Source organism: Ruditapes philippinarum, unplaced genomic scaffold (genome assembly GCF_026571515.1).
Source record: "Ruditapes philippinarum isolate M1 unplaced genomic scaffold, ASM2657151v2 ctg4744_1_1_1_1, whole genome shotgun sequence".
Taxonomy (NCBI): domain Eukaryota; kingdom Metazoa; phylum Mollusca; class Bivalvia; order Venerida; family Veneridae; genus Ruditapes; species Ruditapes philippinarum.
The window spans coordinates 42361-61860 of NW_026856820.1; the positions used below are offsets into that span (position 1 = coordinate 42361).

The 19500-nt window shown below is 32.3% G+C and overlaps 3 protein-coding genes across 5 annotated transcripts in view; 1 reads left to right on the top strand and 2 right to left on the bottom strand.

Moving 5' to 3' along the window:
• Nucleotides 1–486: 486 nt before the first annotated feature.
• Nucleotides 487–4207, top strand: LOC132747803 (uncharacterized). The gene is made up of 5 exons (XM_060737304.1): nucleotides 487–652; nucleotides 933–1047; nucleotides 1860–1948; nucleotides 2315–2414; nucleotides 3875–4207. The coding sequence occupies exons 1-5, from the start codon at nucleotides 647–649 to the stop codon at nucleotides 4018–4020; spliced, it is 456 nt and encodes a 151-aa protein (XP_060593287.1). The 5' UTR covers nucleotides 487–646; the 3' UTR covers nucleotides 4021–4207.
• Nucleotides 4208–4826: 619 nt separating this feature from the next.
• LOC132747804 (uncharacterized) lies at nucleotides 4827–8407 on the bottom strand. Its single transcript, XM_060737306.1, has 4 exons — nucleotides 6563–8407; nucleotides 6098–6329; nucleotides 5505–5908; nucleotides 4827–5285 (listed from the first exon to the last, which is right to left on the bottom strand). Exons 1-4 carry the CDS (start codon nucleotides 8369–8371, stop codon nucleotides 5055–5057), a joined length of 2676 nt encoding a protein of 891 aa, XP_060593289.1. The 5' UTR covers nucleotides 8372–8407; the 3' UTR covers nucleotides 4827–5054.
• A 6319-nt stretch (nucleotides 8408–14726) lies between these two features.
• LOC132747805 (centriolar satellite-associated tubulin polyglutamylase complex regulator 1-like) overlaps nucleotides 14727–19500 on the bottom strand; it is a 29562-nt gene continuing 24788 nt past the window's right edge. For 2 of the 3 annotated variants that reach the window (XM_060737308.1, XM_060737307.1), the window contains one exon: nucleotides 14727–15712. In XM_060737308.1, the coding sequence (XP_060593291.1) occupies nucleotides 15451–15712 (262 nt within the window). In that variant the 3' untranslated portion in view covers nucleotides 14727–15450. The remainder of the gene's footprint in view (nucleotides 15713–19500) is intronic. The other variant, XM_060737309.1, reaches the window with a different exon arrangement.

Sequence of the window (19500 nt, forward strand, 5' to 3'; positions counted from 1 at the left end):
CTTAGATAATTATTAAATTACACAAATATTAAGTGAAACCCCGAGGATGACGATTTATTTGAGTTTTTTGCCTTTGATTTTGTTTCTTATTTAGGTCATTCCAAATGTTTATTTTCTTGTATTTTTAAATCATGATAACTTTTTTCTATAAAACATTATTCATCCTGTCTATCTAACACGAGGAGTAAACAATCATGGAAGAAAAAAACAATATATATCGAAAGTGTATTTTAGTTAATTAATTATCTATCTAATATCAAACCACAATTCAAGCATTGTATGTGCATACTAAGTGTTTTGAATAATATAAAATGCTGCCTTCAAACACTTATAATTCTTATACATAGATTTATCACGTCCATTCATAAAAGTCATAAAACTTACGAATCAATGTAAAATAGTATACACGATTTATCATAAACTATTAAAAAGGACATCTTAAATGCCAACTTTTACTACTTGCGCCCTGTTCATGCACTAGATATGCGTAATATTGGATTAAATAACGCTTTAAAATTATATGAAAACAATGCACCACTGTCTAGTCCTTATTTTCAATCATAATTTATATGTTATAAATGACAATTGTGATACCAATGTATGAATTTTAACTCCAGATTTGAATAGGATCTGACTGAAGACAGTAATGAAAGTAAGTTTCAAGATGTATTTTGTTATTCATTTATTTATTTATTTTATTTTTTATTACCATTTAGTTATTTACTTATATTGCATACCAACCTATCTTCTCCTACCAAGATATCTTAATATTGAAAGTAAATGTTAAAAAAGGCACTGTGATACGAAAAGCGTACTAGTCAGTGAATTACTAAATTGTATTGTTTGCATTCCTATATTCAATTGAATGTGTTGTTAGCTTTTTCGTTCTTGCAAACATTATTTACTAATTTTATTACTTTTTTTATTTCCAGATGTTATGTTATTTAGCTATCTTGGTCATAAGCAGCACGTTCTCATATGTTTGTGGGTGTACTTGTGCTCCATTCGATCCAGAGATAGATTATTGTGCACGAACCTCGGGATTTGGTGCGTTTTCGTTTGAATTGAAATCTGCTTAGAAGTTATTTTCTTGTGGTATATCAACATATCGTTTTGTTTTGCTTGCTTTGTTAGTTTTTCCATTGATGTCTACCCGATTTAAACACAATTTTGTCATATCGATCAAACTTTCTGGCTTTCCTAGATAACATTTAAGTAATTACCAATTCCTCCGCAAGTGACCAACTACAAATCGAGAGACAAATAGCCATTAGACTAAATGTCCGAGATCAGTTGTTACGGATATAATACGCTTCGTCGGAGAATGTAACCAGCGACCACTGAATTACTAACCCGATGCTCTCCCTATTGAGCAAACATAACGTAAAATAATATGATTAAAACAGTATTTTGTAAAGGTTATTTATATTTATTACAGTATTGGCTTACAGGTCAAAGAATAACATGGTGTACTTATGATCTGTAGCCGAAATACAAATCTAAAAACCCATAAGATTTTAAGATACATCCAATCACAACATTGGGGGGGGGGGGGCAGTGGGGAACTTTAATATTAAAATACATTATGTTTGAAGAGGTTCCTAATTATTTCTAATAATGTAAATAATTCGTCACATATATTACCTTTGTTTATTTACTTTTTATCACCAATTTTGTTTAAATTTGTATTTGTTATGCATGTAAGTTTGACTTGCCGCAAAAATTGTATTCATATCTGTATTTGCCACATGGGTCTAAGATATTCCGAGTGAAAAATAAATAAACGTAAACATGTACTATTTGAAACTAAAACAAAATAATTATTGTTTGTAATGACATTCATTTCTTGTTTCTTGTAGCTGCTGTGTTTAAAATCAAAGGCAATGGTACTGTTGGCGGGTTTAAACTAGCCTATGATGTTGATATTCTTTACAAATACGTTTTTGAGGTAACAATCATTTTTAATGAAAAAATATTATGAGAAAATATATACATGCACAATTTAATTATATAAAGCATTGAGGTGTTTAATATATCTATAGTGTTATAAATATTTCACTCTTAATTTTGTTGAGTTTCCTGTTGGAGCAGTTCCATTTCAAATGCAGGGAGTAAGAAGAAATAAAAAGTAAGCGTGTACTCTAAAGAAGAAAACAATGGGCGGAAATAAAACTTTTATGTGTATATCAATTCTGTTTTATGTCAAGACAAAATAACGAATTTACTTGGTACAAAAAATTCAAAGAAAATATTACGTTTTCATTTATTAGGTCATAAAATTTGGAATTGTTCTAAATGTTCTATTGTGTTCCAGGCTCCTGGTGAAACTGTGAACATAGATCAGTTATTTACTGCTATATCTGGATCTATGTGTGGAATTCGCTTACGTCCAGATAGTTTCTATATCATCACGGGTAAATGAAGATTTTTTTGAACATATGAATTATACCACATCAAAGATAAAGAGGATATTGAATAAGTATAGGTTCAGTACTGAATTTATTGAACAAGTTGAATACAGTTATATCATGCAAGCCTCTGGCGACTATAATATTACTTTACAGAATGAGTTCAATGAATTTAGTAATGAACCTTCACGAATATAATATTTTTTATCACATATCATCCAAAAGAACAACTGAAACGGTGAAAAGAAATTGCTAAGAACGCACTTATAGTGCCACGTTAACATTCAGCGCGTCTTTATATGTTTGTATAATGCAAACGACTTTTCGTTAAAATATATGCACGGCCGTGCAATGCCATTTTTACGGAGCCGCAGAAGCGGCAAGGGTATGTGATAAATAACGATATGAGAGTGAAACAAATGTGTATGCGAGCGTGCGTGCGTGTGTGTGTATGTGTCGATTTTGTATATCATATAAATATACATTAGTAATGAACCTAAAATGTCATTATACAACAACATATCAATACAATTTTTCTGAATGCGAAGCTTTCAAAATAATATTTAGATCTCTCTTTCTATGCCAAGAAAAGAAGTTGGTATCTCCTACGTAGTAGTTATCCTTTTTATAGAATTTTATAAATTGGCACCAGGACGCAACGCAGTCGTTTATACCTTTTGTTTTACATACGTTGTATCATCAATACAATCGTTTAAACCTTTTGTTTTACATACGTTGTGCCGTAAATACAGCCGTTTATACTTTTTGTTTTACATATGTTGTGCCGTCAACAAAGTCGTTTATACCTTTTGTTTTACATACGTTGTGCCATTTAAACAGTCGCTTATACCTTTTGTTTTACAGACGTTGTGCCGTCAATACAGGCGTTTATATTTTTTGATTTACATATGATGTGCCGTGAATAAAGTCGTTTATACCTTTTGTTTACATACGTTGTATCATCAATGAAGCCGTTTAAACCGTTTTGTTTTACATACCTTGTTTCATGTATACAGTCGTTTAAACCTTTTGTTTTACATAAGTTGTGTCATTTATACAGTTGTCTATACCTTTTGTTTTACATACTTTGTATCATCAATGAAGCCGTTTAAACCTTTTGTTTTACATACGTTGTATCATCAATGAAGCTGTTTAAACCTTTTGTTTTGCATACGTTATGCCATTTATTCAGTCGTTTAAACCTTTTGTTTTACGTACGTTGTATCATCAATGAAGCCGTTTAAACCTTTTGTTTTACATACGTTGTGTCATTTATACAGTCGTTTAAACCTTTTGTTTTACATACGTTGTATCATCAATGAAGCCATTTAAACATTTTTGTTTTACATACGTTGTTTCATTTATACAGTCGTTTATACCTTTTGTTTTACATACGTTGTGTTGTCAGCTTTTGTTTTACATACGTTGTGTCATCAATCAAGTCGTTTTTATCTTTTGTTTTACAGGATATTTTGAAGTAAGACCCGATCAGCCTACAAAAATGGTAACTGCACTATGTTACACACAAGACTACTTCAAAGAGAGTCCTGTCGTAAATGGTGACCCACCGCCGTGCGAGAGATCTGACAAACATGTTGAATTTTCTGAATGATGAATATAGTACATTTATATCACTACATTAAAAAGTGACATATTATACTCGTATGCCCTCAATACATTTAGTATATATAAAATATATTATAGATACTAATTTTAGTCTAATACATGTCACTTTAAAACCATTAAGATCAATTTTTAGCAATTTGATTGCTTTCCGATGAAGCGATGTTTCGGCGCAGTCCGGTGCTTCTCTGTCTTTGTATGCATAGAAATAGAAGAGCAGGTATTTGTAGATACTTAAAATCCGTCAAGAAATAACCAATGTATGCCAAAAAGTGTAGGTTTATAAGTGCCTCGGAGTGTATATAGTATACGTTAAAAATATTTTTTTATGAAATATGGTCGAGTGACCTACATCGTTCAAATTCTTGTATTTCGCTGTTTTTACACAAATAACAGTGAGTCCTCAGGTAAGCGCTTTTAGATCGATGGACCTCTTGTTTTAATCTTGTTCGCCCGATTATCTCAGTAGGGAGATTACCGGATAAGTAAATCTCGGATCACTGATTCGATCCTCGAGTAATTTCTCCATGACAAATGATTTCTAGGACTTGGAGTCTTTAAGTTATTTATCTCTCACAAGGTGTTGGGTTAGTATTTGCTCACTTGCAGAGAAATTGGTAAATACTGGTTAGTTATCAAGGATGCCAGTTAGGTGGATCGACCGCCAAAAAATTACCAACATGTCTGCGTGAATAGCAGATAAGAAAAACAAACATAAACTTGATATTAAGTAAACCTCAGAACATACCAGTTGCCATTTGTTCTGTTGTTTAATGATAATGGTATAAACATTAAATTAGCTTTAAACAATTATTTGTTTAATATAGCACTAACATGTAATTTTTGTTACAGGTTTATTGACAAAATTTATCTACAAAAAGCCATAACAAAACTCATCATGCTTTTACTGGCATATGCAATGTTACTAAAGTATGATTGTTATACGAACAGCAAGTGTTTGCAAATATTTACATCTTGAGAGTAGAGTTCAAATACCGAAGACATTTCCTAATGAAAATTTTTTCATTGGTTGAACAAAGAGATTTCTTCTTCTATTAAATCTTTAAGTTCGTCGATACAGTCATCATCCTTGTTTTCAAGTAGATTTACAGTCGGATTGAAATACTCCCCTATGCGTCGTTTATGTAGACGATGTGCAAACTCTTGTAAAAAGTTCAGATAGCGGTTGGCTAGTTCTTCTTTGTACCAGTATTCATCCTTTGGTAAAATTTCACACAGCCACAAAAGTGTTGTCTGAAAGTCAAATTTATGTATTACAGATAACATTATGTATTAAATTGTACATTTGTATATAAGTCAAATTTTTTATGTTTATCAAAAATGCTGATAAGAATAAGTAAAGATTTTTTTTAACTTTAATATTTACTTTTAATATTTAACTTTATATGTACTTTTACTGGCCAATGTTATCATATAGAAAAAGAGGAAGAACTAGAAATAGAAAATAAATACCTTCAATAGGTACGAGGAAATTTCTTTTAATCCGGTCGTAGATTTTGACTTCCATTGCATCAACTTCCTTTTCATAATTCTAAGGCATGCTTTCCGCCAAGTTTTTGCTTCATCAATATCTCTCAAAAGTTCATTTTCGCAGTTTGCATACGATATTTTCCAATATTTGTCTCCTTTAGGCACCAAATATATCTGCTGACATATAACACTATCTATTTCGTCTTCTGTTAGCCATTTATTAGTGTCGCGTCTTGGCCATCCAAAGTCTGTGACACTTATTGTCTCATTTGATAAGGTTAATTTTGGAGTAATATCTACTGAAATATTTGGCCCGTCGTCCTGTTGAATTGTCAGCGACACAGCCGGACCTTTAACGCCACGGTTTAAACTAACTGCATCAAGTCCTGAAATTCACATTTATGGTATGCAAAGAACAGATCATAACAGTTGAAAATGAAAGAAATTTGGATGGTTGAAATAAATATACGATATATATATATTTACAATCTGGGCACTTCAGGTATGCCAAATGAACTTTTTACACGGTTGACGATAATGTAACCACTTACGATATCAGAATAAAGGAAACATACCATACACAGCATTACTGACAAAGTCGTGAAACTCGGACAGGAGATAGTAAGGCAAAATCATCGTCCGGTTTCTATCCGGTACACAGCAATTTGGAAATCTTGAATTAACCGGCCGAGAAACATAAACAGCTTTAAAGCCATCAGGCACGTAGGGTTCGTTAGGGTTTGGACGTAAGGATCTCCTCTCATTTGGAAAATATCGCTTCCCTGCGTCTACGAAGATCGATAGATTCTACAAAAGTAACGAATTATTAGCGTTTGAAATTAAAGCATATGAGTGTATACATGAATATAGACATGAAGAAGAATTAACGAAACAACTTATTAATGTGTTTACAAACTCAATGGAAATGTATTAATCTAAAAGGTCGGAGAAAAACTGATTTTTTTTATCATAAATCAATGAGTTAAGTATTTGAACCAATCTAAAATGAAAATGACAGTTTAAGAATGTATCACGTTTACCTCATTTTTATCATGACTGTCAATGTCATCTCCCTCGAATTCGAAGTTAACCGGCTCATCAGACAGTTCTAGTTGTTGACAATTGATTAGGACATCAACACTATAATCTAACTCTTCTGCTTTTCCTACTTTTACCCCAACAGCATATGAACCTTCGGTGGTGGCCTCCGTTGAAAAGCGAGCTCTGTTTTCTCTTTTATTAAGAATATTGTCAAGTAGCTCATTAATATCATCATGTGTTTCATTTTTAATATCAACATCTATTGTGACTCTTTCAGAATAGAATTGGAAAATTGAGTCAAGATGTTGGCTACTTAGTTGGGTTTTCCGATATTTTTTGCGTCTAATACTGTTATACGACGGTTTATATCTCCAATTTATACGGTTTGTATCTCCTAGGTAACTCCAATCAGAATTGAAGTTTAATGGTTTGCTATAAATAAGATTATTTTTGATTCCGTGATTGTTTAAAATAAGGGTTTCTCTGTTACTGCTTTGCAATGGTAAACGGCTCTCATTAAAGCACTCAGACGTTTTTTTAATGTTTTCGTGTCTTATTATTTCGCTTTCATTTCTTACATCTGACTGTGTTCCTGTGGGTTGTTTATCTACATGTACCTTTTGCATTGAGGTATTGTCCCGGCTTCCTGATGCGGACTTTTCATCCTTTGAAGTTTCTTTGCTTTTATTTGGTTCCTGTTTTGTTTCGGATTTTACATGGAATGGTGTAAAGTTTTTATGTTCTATGGGTAAAGTTGTAATTTGTGCCTGTGAAACACAATCGTGCTGAATACAGGTAGGTTTATATATGTCTGAGTTGAAATCGTTGTTACAGACATTATAACCGTTAAGTTCACTTTTCAACATCGATCTTAGCTTGCATAGTTCACATTCAAATACAGTCCTAGACGCACTGACAGATGCAGGGACATGATCATTTTCTTTGTATGCAGAATGTAAATGTGATGTTAAGGTTTTGCCCCGGCCTGTTGAATCGGACTTTTCATGCACTGAAGTCACCTTGCTTTTATTTGGTCGTTGATTTATTTCGGTTTTGGATTTTGCATGAAATGATGTTATACATTGATGTTTTATCGGTAAAGGTTTAAATTGTGGCTGAGGAAAACGAACGTGTTGAGTACACATGGGTTGATTTACTTTTTCCGAGTGGGGGAAATCATTGTTACGGGAATTATGACCGTGGAACATGTGCAGTCTATTTTCAAATGCAGCATAAAAAGGATTGGCAGATACATCGGGAGAGTCATTTTCTTTGGTTACAAAATGTAAATATGATGCTATAATATTGTCAATGTGGTTTTCTTTTGTCATAATATCTAATAATTCATTTTTCTTTGTTGTTTCACTACTGTTTACCGCTGCATTACATCCCTTGGGTTTTATAATACTACTTAGATCAGTATGATCCTTGTTTTTTAATTGTCCTCTCTTTTGTTTATCTGCTTTTCGTGGTGTCGATTTACTTAGATATCGCCAGTTCTGTTTAACAACTATACTCTCAGATTCAGTTTTAATTCTTCTAAGCGTTGTCGGACTATATTGCTTAACAACATCATTTTTTACAGATGAATTCTTACTTTCCCGAGTGCTGGTTTGCTCCCGCAAAAAAGGTCGTTGTCGAATCGGAGATTTATCACATGCAGGTGTAACTGTTCCTTCAAAATTTATATTATTTTTTAGCTTTTCCATTTTAACTGCAATTTTTTCATCTCGAGGATTGGTCTCTTTGTTTGGAAATCTTTTAGACGTTGGAATAGTTTTACCTTCTTGGTTTGATTTCTTCTTCATATTTGGGTTCAACTAATCTGAAAGTATTTTTTCAAATTTGTCTACATAATTATATTTTTGAAACAGAGGCTTGATATTGGCCTATATGTTTTTTCACTCGCCTAATCATATATTTTGAATTAAGATATGCATGTTTACTTAAAATCTATTTTTTTTTCATATTAAAATGTATTTATCTCACAAAATTTAACTACTAGATTATACTTTAAATTAATTGCAATTAACGCTTTTCTCTAAATGAAAGTATAACAAAATATAAACATATGCATGTGATTATAACTAGAGGACAAAAAAGGCCCTATTTCGCTCACCCGAAAATCACTGTCTTTACAAGACATATATATTATTTCTCATTTAAATACAATGGCGACTGGTTTCTATATCATCAGGGCAAATAAACATAATATCAAAGCAACAACGTCAATCGACGTTATTTGTATACACATTTATTACCCTTCCAGATTTTTTCCACCTTTTTGATTGGATATTGATCCGTCGAAAGAAATTGATATTACCAGACGGGTAATATAGTATATACACACTAAATATACCCGTTGGGTACCCAACGTTGTAAACAACATGCGCTGTGGCGATGCGCGTACGGTTTGATTTTACGCAATGTAAACTCCGATTTACAAGCACTTTTTATCTGTCAAATGATATATATTTACCAAAATAGAGTAATGAAACATATTCTCATCAGTATTGAAAACAAATATGACCTTGTGAAAGCTTGATATTAATTCCAAAAAAGTGCGTTCAACAGACTACTCCTTTTCTCTTGTTTACATTCGTTTGGTTCGAAAGAACATACGTCATGTTTTTATGTGACGTCGTGTTGTGGTGAAGGGGTGCCCTAAAGCAAATCTTATTTCGACGTTTCATAAGAAGTAGCAATGATTTATATCAAAATCGTCTTAACTCGGCAGGGGAAGGGTAATAAAATTATTATTTTGGTTCTGGAGTGATATATGTGGATATATTACCTGCCAAGATAAAATATCACCCTCGCCTAACGTAGATACACTACGTAGGTGATATAAAGTCTTGACAGGTAATATATCCACATATATCACTCCAAAACCAAAATAACATATAGTGTATCTACGTAAAACTGACCACGTCATCAATTTTTGTTTAGTTTTGGTTTAAACACATTAGTAAAAATAAAGTTCTTTTGATAACCTATTTTATAATTTATAAAACGGAAAAAAAAACAGAAAATTTTGCAGTACTGTTACAACAAACATGTATATGTGTACTAAGAGGAATTTGTCATATCGGTGGATATCTCTTATTTGATCTTCATGAACTGTTATTCTCTTTCTAAGTTTATCCCCAGTTTGACCAATATAAAACTCATTACACCCATTACATATTAGACTCTAGTACACACAGTACATTTTTATTGCACAATCAATGGAATGTTTTGTCTTTGGTTTTTTTTTTAATTACCCTCTTTTACATAGCCACAAAACACGCATCGAGGATCGTTGCTTTAAGATACTTTACGGAAAGTAACGAAAAACCTACAGGTCTCAGGTCTAAATAGACAAACAATACAAACTGTATGTTTATTCTGATATTGTTCAAGATCTTATTTAGTTGTCAATACACATGTAATTATTGTTTATATAATAGATACAGTACTGGCTTTTCTTGAAGTGTTTTCTTACAGAAGTAAGAAGAAAGTTTGCCAGGAGAAACAACAAATTGTCCAGGGCGAAGCCGAAGATAAATTGTTTTTGCCTGCTGTAGCGGACTGTCTTCTTCACGTCTGTAAGAAGACACTTTTGAAGAAAATACGAGTTACTGTATATGACTTTTACGACGATATAAAACATATATATTAATAAACGTATTTAATGATAGACAGACAGACAATTTATTTCAATCAAATAAGGCTAATTAGCCCATGATGACATAATTACAGCATATTCAAAACGCATTTAATGACAGACAGACAGACAGACAGACAATTCATATCTGTTAAAATGATTGTATGAATTACATGTTCTGTTCTAGAAATATTTAGCTACCCAGATAAAAGATGATATAATTTAACATATTAATATATACAGTAGAGCTTATTTCCATAAAAAATATATATTACTATCTATGTTACTTATGACTATTAAGAGGATATTTTTTCGTTTGCGTGAAATATGGAATATATTTTCACGAAACATGATAAAGTGACACATATTTTCACGAGCCGGTACGGCGAGTGAAAATATGTGGCACTTTATCATGTTGAGTGAAAATATATACCATATTTCACGAAAAACGAAAAAATAACCTTTTTATTTAATTTCATTATCAAAGAAACTGGTAACGAATCCCCTTGTTTGCTACCAACTGCAATTGTACAGCGCGCAGTAATTTATGCGTAAGCACGCGCTGTTTGGCGCTACATTGTGACGTCATGTAAACAACTCTTTAAACGTCTGTACAGCGTTAATTACTGAATTAAAGATATTGGTGTTCGGATTAATTTTCTTAGTTAGACCATTTTCTATCATGCTACATAGTTTTCAAAACAAAATTCAAGAAAAAGTTTTTTTTATTTATCAGATTTTTCAAACAAAACGGCGAAAGAAGTCCCTTAAAATAAATATGAGTTTTGACTCCGCCCACTTTCATATTTATATTTCATATTTATTTTTAAAAAATATGAATTATATTTGACTGATAAAGCACCATATTTCATGGGTAAAATTAAATAAATACCTATATCAAAATCTATATTCAATGGTTTATATCAATACCTTTAATTGGCATATAGGACCGAATTTCGAATATTAAAAGCATAAGAGTAAAATATTATTTTCTGAATTTACAATGCGCATACTGCAGTACTGTAGGCTTTATCCAAAAGCGTCTATCAAAATACTTTTTTTCGTATATCAATAAATAACACAAATTCTAATAAAAAAATGATATTTGTCTTCGATTTTACCAAATCTTACACAAATTCTTTCATTTTGTAAACGGGGGGAAGGAGAGTCTCGGTTCGATATCACAACACAGGACCGTTTGCACGTTTGTGTAACTTTCCAAATAAATGAGAATGAAGGCAAATGTAACTTTTATTAATTGTATTAAATGTTTAAGACATCAAAAGTTAATAATTTACATACAGTACATATAAAATAAATAAGGTGGGGGAAATAAGAGAAAATCGGAAAACTTCCGAGAAGTGAAAACAACGGCTTACCGCAATGGTGGTCAGAGGGCTTCTCTTCTTTCATGACGTCAAACCTTCACATCCAAGTGTTCGTTCAAGTTTGACGTCATAAAGTGACGTCATAAACGTGTCCGTGAACAGAACACTTGTTAATAGCAATTGACATACAGAATGAGATAAATTTACGTTGGCAGAAGTGCCAAATAATTCGAAATACTTATATGTTTAGCAGAGTAATATAATTGCCTAGTTTTAAATCGTATAGTATCAGTAGTTACCATAATGGAAATTAAGATATCAGAAATAAATGGAAGTATAGTACTTAATATGTCAAGTAAATTTGGTCATCTGTTACACTTTAAAGGGGTCACATGTGGCCTAGACCATCTACAAGCTTCTATCTGTAATCTATGAGAAGAGACACGTAAACGGGAAAACACTTGACAAATTTTTGATCATAAAAACATTCTAAGTTTGGCTGAAATCTAAAAGATGATATTGTATTATAAAATAAAGTCCTAATGGATTGATAAAGTCTTGCGTTCCAGTTCTTAATAAAATGATCATTACACCTTTGTGTTGTTATATAGACAGAAACATGTCCTACTTCTTGGTATCTAATTACAAATAATGTATGTTCTTGTTGAAAATACATGTATAAAACTATAGAAAATATTTACATGGCCTAAAAGCTTTTGGCAGCGCAAGGTGTGGCAAATTGTATTTGCACGAAAATTTCGTGCACTTATTTTAATCGGACATAATTCACTCATTTATAAACAATGTTAAAATGACTGTCTTCAATAGAGTCTTATTTACTAAAATCGATTATGTTGATCAACATTGAAACAAACATTAAGCATGTATTGCATCAATGTTATATGGATAACGTTTTCGACCTAAACTTTGGTAAGTTTCCTTACTTGTTTGATGACGGGAACATGTTGTTGTTTTTTCTTTCTTTCTGATACTATGTCAGACGTTATAAAACAAGAGCTGTCACAGGAGACAGCGAAGCTCGACTAATAAATACTGGACGCAGTAAGGAAGACAAAACTATGAAAAAAAATCAATTATGTATAATTATGTATTAAGTTATGGTAAAAAAATAACATTGTTAACATAAATTCCAAGATCAAGGGGAATAATTCTAGAAATAGTCACGCTAGAGTTATGAACCTTGTCACACAACATGTGTGTAATGATAAGAAATATATATTTGAAGTTTGAAGTAGATACCTTAAAAAGTAAAGAAGTTAAAATATTTCTTAAAGAAAATCCTAAGTTCAAAGAGAGATAAATCTGTAAATATTGCTTCAAGAGTTAAGAACATCGTCACATAAAATGTAATTGATGATTAGGAATAAGTATTTGAAGTTTAAGGTAGATACCTTTAAAACTAAAAAAGTTATAGTAAAAAAAAACTTACACTTTAAAACAAGTGCCTGGCGCAATCTTTCAATCAGTCTCATTGTTTACTATACAGTACATACGGTGTCACAGTGAAAATATCTTTCGTTATTTTTACAAAATAATTTTTATAATTATATTTTTTTACATTCTTGTACATTAATCATAACAATTTAATGAAAGAAAACTAAAATGATATAAAGTATTCTATTTTAAAATTAAAAGTGAAAAAAATATATTCGGCTCTCTAAAGCCGAATTTACTTGTGTTGGCAGTGGTAACTGTACTGATCCGGGGAAGTAACCGCTGCGGGAAGTTTGGCTAGAGTTATGAACCTTGTCACATAAGATGGGGATGATGATAAGGTACATATATTTGAAGTATGAAGTTGATCCCTTAAGAAATAAAGAGGTAACAGTAAAAAATAGTATTTTTTAAGGAAAATTCTAAGTTAAAGGGGAGATAAATCTGAAAATATTGTCACATGAGATGTGGTTGATGATAAGGAACATATATCTGACGTTTGAAGTTGATACCTTAAGAAATGACAAAGTTATAGTGAAAAATATGTTACTGCACCAAAACTTTAATCTGAAATGCGGATGCCGACGCCGGGGCGAGTATGACAGCTCTCCATATACTTCGTATAGTCGAGCTAAAAATGATAAGAGTTTCAGCATCTTCCAAAGAACAACTGGGAAAATATTCAATGCTGAAATCAACTTCCAGGACCATCCAATTTATTTTAAGTTCGTTATGTACAACTTCCAGTCCGTTTCTATGGTGTCCTGTATGAGGCAGTTAAAATATCGCCTGTTAAGACTAGCTTAATCTTTGTTTTAGCACGACTTTTTGAAGAAACGTTTCAGGTGCCCGTTCGTGCCTGAAAAAAATGCAAGAGGGTACCTGAGGTCTCCTCCACCAGTTACAGCTGGAACGTCGCCATATGACCTGTGACGTAAAACCCAAACAAGTACTGACAATATAGGAGTGCACTGCTCTAATGTTCATAGATAAGTAGCGAGATATAACATTCGCTTTTAAAAAAAAAAATCTATAGTCACGGTTACTGTAATCGAAAGAATCATGCGAGATTTTCTTACATTTTGTTTATCAAATGGATTCAGTGAAGTCTGCGAAAAAATTCAACGTTGAATGGCGCCAAATCTTTATTCGAGAATGTAAAATTTTGCAGCTTTAACTACAAAGATACAGAAGGGCAACATGAGGCTTAGAAGAAATACATTGCATGTCAAAAGGTGTCATTTAATTGGCCTAAGTAGGACACTGTATATTTCAGCTGCACTAAACCCAAATGGAAGTTAACTGTTAAATAAAAGTGTCTTCTTATAGACGTAAGAAGACACTTTTTAAATAGGTTTGCTGGGGTAGTCGTATAAGACCAGATCTATAATTAAACTTAGTTTGATTAAATACATTTTAATCAAAGTTTAGTAATATGGATATTCTTTCCATCACATTTGCATACATTAAAGATCATGTTTCTTTTATATAATTATACAGCAAATCAGTTTTGATTCAATCAGGCATTACATAAGCAACAAATCTAAAATGAAGTGTGTCCATTTTAATTTTTATTAACTTCCAATATTTTGTTAGTTGGTTGTGATATACGTCAATCCGACACTGTAAAAGTAATGTGACAACTTCCCAACATAGCTACTCAGGCGCACCTATGTACAAATGTACATTATTTCAACACAGCAAGTATATCAAAATTGAAGATTAACAAAACTGTAAATTTCAATGTTTTAATGATTTATAAAAAATCATGCAGTAAATACATTTAAACAATACATTTCAACAATCATTCATACACTATTAAGTAATTGTACACTTATTTTTCCACAATTATTACAAACATAAACACTTATGACTCTGAAATGACCTATTATCTATATATCAAAGGTTCTCACTATTAAAGCTAGCCTGGATTCCAGTCTGTCGATTTATGTGCTTCTATTTGATTTATGTGCTTCTGTTCAGCAAGTTGATACTATCAAAAATGGTGATGTGCTCACGAACAAGTACGAAATAACACAAGTACGAAATAACGTATAACTATGTTATGAATAATAAAAAAAAAAATTAACGCCTGAAGCCCTGGGTATCTCTAAGCTTCCTTTATTTATACAGGGTCTTTCAAGAAGAAAGACCCAGATTTATACAAGTGTGAGCAGGCCTTTTGAGAATAGATTGTCAAAGGTTTATCTGCTACAGTAATTTTTTTTAATAAAAACAAGATAATTTTAGGAAAACAAGATCATCAAAGGAATGAGTCTGTGAGAATGTTTGACATTCAAGTCATTAAAATAGACATCTGAAGTTGGGTATTTAACCTTCCCTTATGGGCAATTAGTAGAAAACCAAAAATTCCTTCAAGCTTACAAAGTTCTCATGTTCATGCTAGCTTATTATTCAAGGCCTTAAACACAGTAATTTTTCAACTGATTATCACTTGCTATTCATCATCATCAGTATCATCGTCTGAATCATCAGTATCATCACTACTTTCCTCTGAACTTATCACTTTCTTCTTCGATGGTTTTGCAACAGTCAATTGATTCTGTTGACCTTGACCTCTACTTGATACCCGTGACCTTGACACTGACCTAGATCTTGGTTGTGATTGTGGAACACTTGTTTTTGTTACCATGACAACTGGGTTAGAATTGTTCATGTCCAATGGTGCAGAATCAGCCTTTGTTTTAATAGGAACAGTCCTGTAAAGTAGTTCAATAAATTGTTTAAACATAAGAAAACAACAAAGCATGCAGTTCATCAGGACAACTGCCATGATAAAAACTAAGTAACTATTTAGTTTCAGTAGCCCTTTCAAAGCAAATACCAGCATACCAACTGTACCTCAATAAAACATAATTATTCAAATGTTTGTGAACTTTCATAGATGTAAAGTCAGGAAAGACATTCATAGTTAGGTACAAAATGATTTTTCCTACTACCTTTAAGAAGCAACATGTCTAATGAGATCTGTAAATTTCTCTTATAACATTAATTAAAAGTTAAATTACATTTTTATGATTGTTTGAAACAAAAATATTAGTGACATTGAATGATGCTTCCTTATGTTGCTTTAAAAATAACAGCAACAATAAAGAGTTTAGGTCCATCAAATGTAACAACATGCCAAACATTGTAAGATATCAGTCAATAAATAACACTGGTGCCACGAGAGACCTTATGTGTAACTGATGGACAGAAGGAATGATGGGAGGACAGGGTGAAGGTCAAGGACAAACTCAACCTTTTTATTGGAAGCAAAGAGACAATAATGGAACAACAGTTAAGTTCTGACAGGACAAATCCCTTTAAACAAATTAAGCATGTTTAAAAGGGTAAACAATCTTTAGTTTATTGACAGGGATATCATGATGAAAATTTGATGTTAATCAACAAACTGTTTAAAGAGCTGTTGGACATACATGGTTGACAGGACCTGGTCACTTTTAGGTCCAGCAGGCTAAGATAACCTAAATATACCTAAGGCTATAAAAAATAAATTCCTAGATTCTCATCCCCGCCCGCCCGGCAAAAATTGCTCCGCCCGAACGATTTTTATTTTCAAAAAAAAAAAAAAAAAGAAAGAAGAAAGGAAGAAAGTAAAAAAAAAGAAGAAAAAAAAGAAAGAAAAAAATAGTTTATATCTAGAACTTAACATTTGATTACCGTGTACAAATGCCGAGGACTGAATGTACGTATATAAGTGCATGATTATTATCTGTGCGGCAGAAAGTCCGTCCGTCTCGGTCCTGGCTGAATAAAAATCGGATCATGCGGTCCGAGATAATTTTCTTACTGCCAATCCTCTGGTCCTAATAAAATTTCAAAGAGCTAAAGATAACCAGTTTTGACAGTTAAATCGAAATTTGTTAAAGAACTTTAAAGGTATTGACCCACAGAAGACCAATTTTGGACAAGTCCGATACTGCTGTAAACAGCTGTAAGCTTGTCAGTTCATAAACAACATCGGTAAATTTTGCCGTAAATTACAAATTAGGATTTATTTTTTACAATGCTTTTTTAAAAGAGAGAATGAATAATCATAAAATATTTTATCTGATAAAATTAAAATCAACAACAACTTGAATTGTGAATGGTTATGCAGGAAACATCTAGACATTTTTTTCATTTGTCACATATTTTCGCAATGCCGATTTTTAAAAGTTAATCTCTGTACTTTCTTTGCCAAATTTTCAATAGGTTATATGTTATTATTTTTGCTATGTGATAAATAAATAGGATTTTCTTTTTGTGTAGCTTCATTGGTTGATTAATTAATTTTTAACAGACTTCACTCCAGAAAAAAGTAATATAGATCGACATAGGCATAGTACATCTTTATTCAACTCTTTTACAAAATAAGGATATCTTATTTTGTAATATACATGTATGTATTGATTATTATTTTGTTCAAACATCAATTTGTTTGATGTCGGAAAATGAAAGGTTCAATAAAACAGGTCATAACAATCAAGATATATTATCATGTAGCTTCCATTCTCAATCGAAATCTATACATACACATAATATAAGCACCTAAATAGCTTATAATAGAACTAATTCCCAAATATTGCTCTCCTCGCATGTAATTTCCAGACCGAGAATGGAAAATAAAAAATAGAAAATAAAATCCACCCACCCGCCCCATTTTTTTCCAAAATTTGGATGAGAATCTAGTTATTTATTTTCTATTGCCTAAATAAGTTAATAATTACCACTCATTACCTTACATGTCCTTAAACAAGTTAATATATTGCTACCTTGAATGTGTAAGATAAATTTAAGTCTCAGCTAAAAATATTTAACAAACTATTAGTTTAAACATATTCAATCCAACATTCAGTTCAAAGGGATGACAGAAACAAAAAGAAATATTACACATATTACAAGAGGGCCATGATGGCCCTGAAGTCGCTCACCTGTATATAGGCCCCCGGAGCGGGGCCAGTTTAAACCCCAGGGCTTTTATTTGAACAAACTTGGTAGACACCCATTAGAAGATATTTCATGCTTAACATCTAAGGTCTAGCTGGTCAAGTTTTTTTCTTTACACATATAGTTAAAAACAATGACACACCTGGGGCAGGGCCAGTTTTGACCCAAGGGCTTTTATTTGAACAATCTTTGTAGACACTTACTAGAAAATGTTTCATGCTTAATATCTAAACTCTAGCTATTCGGGTTTTTTCAAAGAAGACTTTTAAGTTTTTGCTATACACATATAAGGAAAATCAATGTCAGCCCGAGCGGGGCCAAATTTTTTGACCCCAGGGCTTTTATTTGAACAAACTTGGTAAGACATCTATTAGAACATGTTTCATGCCAAATATCTAAGCTCTAGCTCTTTGGGTTTTTTAGAAGAAGATTTTTTAAGTTTTTACTATATGCATATAGGGAAAATCAATGACCCCCCTGGGGTGGGGCCAATTTTGACCCCAGGGCTTTTATTTGAACAATCTTGGTAGACACTCATTAGAAGATGTTTCATGCTTAATATCTTAGCTCTAGCTCCTTGGGTTCTTTAAAAGAAGATTTTTTTAAGTTTTTACTAATTTATGCATATAAGGAAAATCAATGACCCCCTGGGGCGGGGATAATTTTGACCCCAGGGCTTTTATTTGAACAAACTTGGTAGACATCCATTAGAACATGGTTCATGCCAAATATCTAAGCTCTAGCTCTTTGGGTGTTTTAGAAGAAGATTTTTTAAGTTTTTACTATATGCATATAGGGAAAATCAATGACCCCCTGGGGTGGGGCCAATTATGACCCCAGGGCTTTTATTTGAACAATCTTGGTAGACACTCATTAGAAGATGTTTCATGCTTAATATCTTAGCTCTAGCTCTTTAGGTTCTTTAAAAGAAGATTTTTTTAAGTTTTTACTATATGCATATAGGGAAAATCAATGACCCCCTGGGGTGGGGCCAATTTTGACCCCAGGGATTTTATTTGAACAAACTTGGTAGACACTGATTAGAAGATGTTTCATGCTTAATATCTTAGCTCTAGCTCTTTGGGTTCTTTAAAAGAAAATTTTTTAAGTTTTTACTACATGCATATAGGGAAAATCAATGACCCCCACGGGCGGGGCCAATTCTGACCCCAGGGCTTTTATTTGAACAAACTTGGTAGACATCCATTAGAAGATGTTTCATGCCAAATATCTAAGCTCTAGCTCTTTGGGTTTTTTAGAAGAAGATTTTTTAAGTTTTTACTATATGCATATAGGGAAAATCAATGACCCCCTGGGGCGGGGCCAATTTTGACCCCAGGGCTTTTATTTGAACAATCTTGGTAGACACTCATTAGAAGATGTTTCATGCTTAATATCTTAGCTCTAGCTCTTTGGGTTCTTTAAAAGAAGATTTTTTTAAGTTTTTACTATATGCATATAGGGAAAATCAATGACCCCCTGGGGCGGGGCCAATTTTGACCCGAGGGATTTTATTTGAACAATCTTGGTAAACACTCACTAGAAGATGTTTCAT